General features: G+C 43.0%; 1 protein-coding gene across 6 annotated transcripts; it reads right to left on the minus strand.

Annotated features, from left to right (window-relative positions):
• Positions 1 to 60: 60 nt before the first annotated feature.
• Positions 61 to 8786, minus strand: ITGB1BP1 (integrin subunit beta 1 binding protein 1). Of its 6 annotated transcripts, none has more exons than XM_039568427.1 (7): positions 8700 to 8786; positions 7224 to 7321; positions 6238 to 6316; positions 5395 to 5531; positions 4109 to 4201; positions 1134 to 1283; positions 61 to 417 (listed from the first exon to the last, which is right to left on the minus strand). In XM_039568427.1, the coding sequence occupies exons 2-7, from the start codon at positions 7293 to 7295 to the stop codon at positions 346 to 348; spliced, it is 603 nt and encodes a 200-aa protein (XP_039424361.1). In that variant the 5' UTR covers positions 7296 to 7321; positions 8700 to 8786; the 3' UTR covers positions 61 to 345. The 6 variants fall into 6 exon arrangements, with proteins under 6 accessions (XP_039424361.1, XP_039424362.1, XP_039424360.1 ...); XM_039568428.1 differs by having other exon boundaries at positions 1155 to 1283; positions 7224 to 7324; XM_039568426.1 differs by having other exon boundaries at positions 7224 to 7324.
• Positions 8787 to 8792: the final 6 nt, after the last annotated feature.

Consider the following 8792-nt stretch of genomic DNA (forward strand, 5'->3'; position numbering starts at 1 on the left):
AATATCTGGATTAAGCAGAATCAAAGTCTGTATTAACAAATTGTTTCTCAGACAACGAGGTAGAAGCAACTGTCAGTTTTATTTTACATTCCTGCAATATTGATATTAATATACAAAACATGACTAGGAAAAAACAATTGTGTTAAATATAAAATTCTGTATTGTCCTGGACACTGAAGATGGAATCTTCAAGTCATGTTTGGGGAATGCCAGAGTACCATATGCAAGGTTGTGTGGCTCTGCTTTGCACAGTAAGTCCTTCCCAGGACTGTGTGTGGCTCCAATCTGTCCGTGGTATCACGAGGAGCCCCGGTGCTCCCACACAAACACTGCTGCCGAAGGAAATCAGGACTTCTCCGACATTAAAACTGAATCAAAGGCTGTAGACAACACTTTGCAAATGGATTGTGCTTGTTCCTAAAAAACCCAAACACGCACATTAACACTTTCTGAAGAACTTCTAAACTTCTCAAAACTCATTTAAAGCAGAATGTGTCCTTCATTTTGCTTTGTCAGACCAGATTTCATCTGTGTGACCTACAACGACACATGGAAGCTGTCTTACATGAGCTATTTGAACCAAGTCAGGGTTGCTGGCTGTCAGCATAGCACGGCACCAGCATTCAGAACATCACTTCTTGTGCTCCCCCAGTGCTGTCAGCCAAGGGTCTGTGTCATCAGAGCATCCTGACAATGAATTCTCCTACTCTTAAGAAGGGATCACCTCCCTTGCTTACAAATATGGCTGTGTGCTCCATTACCAGAATTGTTACTCCATCACTCCCTGCTCCGTATCTTAACAGGTTTTTGCCTTTGGAAATACAAGTGGAGATTCTCCATAGGAGCTGCCATAGCACTCTTTAGACTGGAGAGAGCTTTCTCAGGTGAGTACACTCACTGGCAATTTTAGGGAATGTAGGGGTTTTCCTCAAAGCTGATCCAATGCAGTCAGCAGGGCTGTTTTCCCCTCCTCAGCCAGCACACATTTATACTCCTTTTTTTTTTAAATTTATTTTTAATTAAGCAATCTTCCTCCTGCCAAAAAGCTTTCACAAGGGCCTTGAGTTTTAGAATCTCCCTTTACAATCAGAATTCCAATACCTAAATTAAATACTGTAAGCATAAACTCATACCAAACTATTGCACTGATATACCCAGAGGCTGCATTCTTCAGAGGCTGCATCTGTTGTCTTCAAAGCCAGTAAACTTTTTCCAGCTCCCAGACCATCATCATAGCACACCATCCGTACAATCAAATAGAGAGCGTGCCTATGTAATACATCCTGAAAGCACATGGCAAATAAAAGTTACTCTGGAACAGTGCAACAGATATTTCAGTTTTCCATGTTTTTATTCTTGCTTATAAAAGAATACTTCAGATTTTTACAGGAGAAAAGCCTTCCTTGGTAATTTTTTTTTTTTTAATTTGAGTTTAGTCAAGATTTTTGTGGTTTAGCACAACTTTAGCTTTAATTTTTGCTTCTATTTTAGAAGTGCATTCCTATGTGGACTATGAAGCCAAACTGAAGCAGCTTGAGTTGTTCAGCCTGGAGAAGAGAAGGCTCTTGGGGAGACTTTGGGGTACCTTCCAGTACCTGAAGGGGGCCTGCAAGAGAGCAGGAAAGGGACTTTTTACTGGGGCATGTAGTGACAGACAAGGGATTTGAATGGCTTTAAACTGAAAAAGAGGAGGTTTAGACTGAATTTAAGGTAAGAAATTCTTTACTGTGGGAGTGCTGAGGCACCGGAATACGTTGCTCAGAGAAGCTGTGGATGCCCCATCCCTGGCAGTGTTCAAGGTGAGGCTGGAGGGAGCTTTGAGCAGCCTGGTCTAGTGGGAGGTGTTCCTGCCCATGGCAGGGGTGTTGGAACTAGAAGATCTTTCAGATCCCTTCCAACTCAGTCCCTCCCATGATTCTATGGTGACATTCCTGGCCATACTATGAAAGTGCACATTCACTTCCCACCAACCCTCGCTTGCCCTCCGTGACAGGTGTAACGCTCTGTCCCTCTGGCACAGAGGTAACTTAAAACGACTTCTTATTTTCCCAGTATTTTTCCAAGCAGTCCCCTGTCTCAGTCTTGGGAAGGATACACCACAAGAAACTGTTCCCAGAAGAGGTATAGACAAGGTCAGTTGCTTTGGGGGGCAGCAGCCATGTGGCTGTAGCCAGGCTGTTTGTGACCTACACCACAGGTTATGTCCTGACACTTCCACAGATCTCATCTGGGAGAATTCCACTCTCCGTCAGAGCTGCAGGATTTCCACCATAGTCCCAACACTTCTAATTTTGGCCATTCCAAAAAGGGGATTGGTAGAAGACACCCAGTACAAGGAGGTCTCTGCAGCCCTAACCTAGACAAAGCCTCTCTTCTCCAGCCATCCTACCCTCTGATCATTCTCATCTGGTTTATTCCTGTCACATGACCTCCAGGGTCTTAGGAATTCAAGACAGTTCTGTTTTCACGTCCATGGCATCAAACACCTGTCCCTGTCAGCTGAAGGGTCTAAAGAAATGCCCACTTTGATAGAGAAGCTGTAAAAACTGGCAGTGAACTTGCTGCTTGCCTTGAAACTCTGGAGGGAGAGCCCTCCACCACAGCCCTAAGGTCACCTTGCTGAAAAGCATCTCCATCCCTGATGCTTGCTCGGCTCATTGCTCACATTGCTCTCACCATCAGCAACTATCACACCATGCCCAGGGCAGCCGGAGCCCACTGGATCCACCCTCCCGTCTCTGTATGAAAGATGCCAAGACTGTTCACCAAATTACTAATAATTCTCAAGGGTTACTTGCTTGGAACTTGCTACGGTGCTAATGTAATGTGTGCAGTGCAATGTGTGGATTATGGCTAAAAGAGGGATGATAGAATTCTTCTGAGTACACAGTCTCCTTGTAAATTAAATTCCTCCCCTCCTTTCAGTATCTTGGAACTCTGTGAAAAGAGTTTGGTGACACACTGAAGGACAAATTAAATGCCAACAGTGACACAGATGCAAAAAACCAGAATTTGGGAAACAATGCAATGCAATAAATTGCCAGTGCAAGCTAGCTTAACCACAAAAGGCTTTATCTGCTTGTGCGTGCTTTCAGCTTGAAGACAGAAAAATGATGGATGAAAATTTTAAATTAGCTATTTGATCTTTATCAAAGCACAAAGGAATTTAAATAATAGTGTAACCTATGTTTTTAATGAGAATTAAGAATTTATGAGAGCAAAAACAGAATCCAAAAGAATTCAAAGTCTGAGTAGAAACTACTACCCTTCCTCCCAGGCATTAGAAACAAATGTTTTCTTTTATGAAGGGACCATAGGAAACTTTTTGGCTCTCTTCAGAGCATTCAGTATTAAGCAATGCTTTTATGAACAGGCATGGCTGGGTTGTTGATGGGTCAAGGCTTCATAAGGCCAAGTATTTATGGTATTTGGGGCTCTGAGGGCAACCAGAAGGAAACCACATGGCTGCAACAGAAAGCTACACAAAGGCAACTGGAGGGCCCTGGGGAAGAGACCGGATTTTTATTTTTAGCAAAGAAGCTACGTGAAGTGCAATAAAGGAAAATAAACTACATGTTCAAAATGATGCAAACAAAAAGTAGGCTTGATCAATAAAGTGGAATCGTGAGATTTTAATGCTGGAGTGAACTCAGCTCTTGGATTAGGAGTGCAAGGATGGAACTTAAAAGAGCTGGGCAACTCAGGTATTCTTAAAAAACAGAAACACCAAGAGGAACTACATTACTAACTCGGTCTGAGCAAACTATGGTCTTGGCCACCACAGTCACACTACGTTCCCCCATGAGAAAATGGCAGGACAGCCACAGAGGAAGGAAGATGTGCCCAAAGAGCATTGCCAAAGGCTCGCTTGCCTGTCATCTGGTGCTCTACCTCAAAAGGAATGGCTTTTTGTCATAAATCCAATGAGGAATAAACAGACAGCCCTGCAGAGATACGACATGAAGCAGTGCTCCTGTGAGAGCCTGTTTGTTTGACTTTTGCTTAAAGCCAGAAATGACATTTTGGTTACACAGATCATCTCCCAGAGAAATAAATGAAAGCATTTTTCAACTCTCATCAGAAAGACGAGTTTGGGTGAAGCACTTACATACTGATCAGATGTGGAAACTTTAATGCCATATTTGGAAACTCCCATAATAAACTCCTCTTCACCTGGAACAAAAGGTAACTTTCCATCTTGCTTTGGAGGGAAACAAACAAAAGCCTTTAGTGCAGACAGAACATGAACAATGAAGATATGTAACAGAAAATATGTGTACTTAGGTCCTCTGGATCAGCACCACTGCAACTCCTGCTCAGATTGTGCTGTGTGGGGTCTGCCCACCACTCATGCACTCGCCCAGTCTCTTGAAGTTATGTGAAATGTACTGTGGGGAGACTGGACACTAGGAGGCATTTCTTTACTGGCAGGGTGACCAGACACTGGAACAGGCTTCCTGAACAGGGTGTTGATGCCCCAAACCAGTCAAGTGTTAAAGAGGCATTTAGACAATGCCCTTAACAACACATTTAACTGTTTGTCAGCCCTGAAGTAGTCGGTCAGTTGGACCAGTGGTCACTGTGGGTCCCTTCCAGCAGAAACACTCTATTCCATTCTGTTCTGTTCTACTCCAAATATTACATGGTTCCAGAAAGGAATTTATCATCTCAGGGGAGAGTTTGTCCCTGTGGTCAAATCAGGTCAGCTGAAAAATCATGCATGGCCTATCGTGCTGCACTGACCCAAGGTGATCTATATTCCACACTGGCAGCACTTTTGCTGTTTGGCTGCAAAAATAGTTTTAGCGCATATTCAGATGCTTGAAATGTCAAGCTGCTGCATGATAAACAGACATTCTGTGCTTTTAAAAAGATATAATCAGCTACCTAATGAGAACAACCAGTTATGGCTTTTAGTACAAAAATAAGTACAAGCAACCAGAGTTTGGCAAGGATGACCCAAATATTATTCAGGTTCTTTGGGCACAGGCTCTTGAGTGATTGCAAGCAGAAACTTTACATTTTCCTCTATGGGAAAACTACAGTACTGAAGAAATCTGGGGGAGATATTCCTTCCTGCATACTAATCCTAATTGTGCTGAAGGCAATGTAACAGCCTTCAGCTGGGACTTGTTCAGTAAGGACTGATGAAAAGGGCCTTGGCTCTGAGCCTGCTTCTGCAGAATGGTTCTCTGGGTGCATCTTCTCCAGTTACTTAAAATTATAGAACTGAGTGTGATGGCTTTTGAGATTCATGGGGTAATGGTTAAGTATACCACTTTCTTCAAGTAAGTCTAAAATTTACAGATGTCAGACCACAGGATAAATGAAAGAAACACACCTAAGCTTAAGATGTTTTGACATTGTTGGTATTGCCTTTTGTAACCCACTTACCTGTGCAACATCTATGTAATTTATCAAGTCCAGTGGCCCTTCAAGACTTTTGCTCTCATTGTATTTCAATTTTTCAATGGCACCAACATATTTAACTCTGAATTCTGCACATGTATCAGAATTACTATTGCTTTGTCCTGCAACAAAGTAAAACAAAGCCATTCTGAAGACTTCTAGAACTGTAACACTGTTCTAATTGCTGTTAACAGGGCTAACATACTAAATTCCCTAATTTTGCAGACTTTCATCAAACACTTACCATGGTATATTAACTCCTCTTAATTGAACTCTCCTGAGTTGATTTAGAACAGACCTTGGTAAAGGTAACAGTTTCATTTGAATCCATGATACAGCACTGTTTATACCAATTCAAATTTGGAGTTAACAACCTTGAATCAGAAAACATAGAATAGCTGGTTCTACTTTTCAATATCTATTTGTTTCAAATTAACTGTTTGGTCCAACAGTGATACACTGTAATTTGGTGACTAAAACCAAGTACAATCAAACCTTATTTCCATTATTTTGGTGGAAATGTAAACTCAGAAAAGCAGAAAAGTTATCCAAAAAGCTGTACCAGATTTATGCTGGTAACAGACTGGTAATACAACTAAATTTTTCTTCCTCAGACACTTTACTTTGAAAACAGTAACTTAATCCTAGATGAATCATTAGTAAACTTAGAGGCCTAGGGCTGTGCCTGTATTAGTCACCAAGCTACCTAACAGATTCACTCAGTATTACTGAAAGTAACTATTTTCAGCTTTCCCATTTTCTGCTGTTTTATACAAACACAAAGTTAATCCTGCTCCACCCATATCTGCCCAAGATCTGATTACATACCTGAACTTTTTGTGGAGTCTGTATCTAGACTGGCCACAGTACTAGACCTGGAAAGTCCCCCAAGACTGGAATCTACAGACTAAGAAAAAAAAAATCAGCATAATCAGAAAGTTACTGCAAATGTATTAACAATGCACTTCTAGGTGTCCTGCCTCAACTCTTTTTTAAAAAAATCTACTGCTTATGTTCTAGTTACTTCAGAAGCACTGCAAAATGGGAAGGAAAAAACAGTACCACCTGTTTCTTTCCTGAAGTTATCTTTCTGCCTCCGTGTAGACTGGACTGATAAAAGTTCATCAGGAACCCTTGAGAAGTCAAAGTTATTTTGAAAGAAGGAGGAAATGACAGAAAAAGAGAAAATGAACCTTAAGGTTGTGTCCAGAGAAAAAGGGAAAATGAATGTTAGGGTCATGTCCAAAATTTTCTGGTACTGCATTTTAACCTGAAGAAATTGACAACTACATGCTAGTCACCAATACTTGAAATAAGATAGCAGTGCAGGGGAAATGAAACAGCACCTTGGAAAATCCAGAATAACTGAATCATTCTAAAACCTATCAGACAAAATGAACACATTATTCAAAATTAAGAATACTTTTAGAGATACTGAGAAACCAACAAGTACTGAAGAATAAACTCATTCTTGGTACCTAGAACCAGGCACTGTCTTTAAAGACAAAATTTAAGAAAAAATGTACTAATTTTTCCTCCAAACCTTACTGTGTGCTACCAGAAAAATCTTGTGTTTGTGCATTTCACTGTGGAAGTGACTGAGTATTCATCTCAAAATAAATGGGCTTTATGATGGATAGGTATTTTTAACTCTCAAAACACAATCTGAGGAAATGAAGTAGAAAGTTCTCTTTGTGGAACATGGCATTTTATGGAAATCCCATCCTCCCATCAGTGCAAGTAAACCACTGAACTGTTAACTTGCAACAAACCAAAGTGCTTCCCAAAGAGAATAAACACCACATTCAGCTTACCTTGCTTTTAGTGCTGATTTCACTGCTTTGTGAGCTGCTGCTGCTGTGTCGCTTTTTTCCTTTTCTAAACATTTTCTCATAACTGGACCAAGGAAGATCTTCTAGGTAGAAAAAAAAAAAATTAAAGCTTGTCGTATCATCAAGGGAAGGAGGTCCAGGCAAATACCAGTGACTGTATCCAAAGCGGACAAAAAGTGGAAACTTGTACAGGACTCTGTGAGTGGAGGTAGGAATTTTACTCTGGTGCTCTTCACGTGTGACTGGGAAAAGTTCCTCAAGCTCTCTGCTAAAACTTCCCTATCCTTCTGAATTGTCAAAAAAGGTTACTACCCAGTTTACAGACTGTTGCAAAGGTCAGTTTCTAATGCATATATATAGAAACAAGGCAAAATTTAAAATTTATATTCCCACCTAAATGTATTGGATGATTTTTATTTGTGACTACAATTTAAGTGCCCTATAAAGTGCACCCAACGCATTCCCTGCTCCAATGCCTGTTTCCACTAAAACAACAAAAAAAGTGCAAAATCTATCCCCCCCTCCCGACTAAACACACACCCACACACACCCAACCAAACAAAAAACCTACAAAAAAAACCTCATCCCAACCTACTTCTGAAGATCTACTGATTGGAATACTCATAGGAGCAACCATTACTACTTAACATACTCCTGAAAATAAAAGCAAAACGCGTGGTACATTTACTGCATTAGAACTGAGCTAGTGGGAGTTCTGAGAGCATTCCAGAAGCATTTTTCCTGTGCCTGCCCTACTACTACCACCTTGCTTCACTTAACATTTGGCTGGCTAGTGTCAAGCAGCAGGATGCTGGCTCCTTGTCAGGGAGAGCTGAAACCCTATTTCTCAGCTGCAGAGACGAATTATTTTCATTACGAAACTTCAGAAACTTTGAGCAGGCGGAAGAAAGAGGACCAAGGAGGATGACAACCTACGGAAGATAGCTCACACTGCAGGAAATAATGGAAGAAGCACAAGGCGGAGCTTAGATGTGCGATGCAGTGAGGCATCACAGTCCCTAGGCCGCTGCTGTGTCCGTCAATAAGCAAACACTCGGTCCCTGGCGGACTAAAAGCCACTCTCGGCAACCAGCGGTGCACAGGGCAGGGCACGTTCCCGACGCCGGGCCTCCCCAGCTTCCAGCACGGAGCTGCCAGCGCCTCCTGCACAGCGCCTGCGGCCGCAACAGGAGCACGGCTGCCGCTTCTGCAGCGGCCTCCGAGAAGGCACAGCACCCACTGCTCCCCGAGCGATCTGAGCGCGTTAGGAGAGCCCTCCGTGGCACCCGGCCTTTCCGCGGAGCATCTCTGCCCCTACGGGCGCAGGGAGCGGCCCGGGAAGCCGGGCAGGGCAGCACCGCGTCCCGCTTCGCTTCTCTCCCCGATCCTCCCTCCGTCCCCGGCCGATAACCCGACAAGTGACAGAGCGATGCGGCCGCTCCCTGCCCCGCTGCTCACCGGGCGCGCCGGGCCCGCCCGCTCCCGCCGCCGGCGCCGCTCCCGTTCCTGAGGGCGATCCCGTTCCGGGTCGCGGGGACGGGCGCAGGCGCG

The sequence above is a fragment of the Corvus cornix genome, chromosome 3 (genome assembly GCF_000738735.6).
Source record: "Corvus cornix cornix isolate S_Up_H32 chromosome 3, ASM73873v5, whole genome shotgun sequence".
NCBI classification, from domain to species: domain Eukaryota; kingdom Metazoa; phylum Chordata; class Aves; order Passeriformes; family Corvidae; genus Corvus; species Corvus cornix.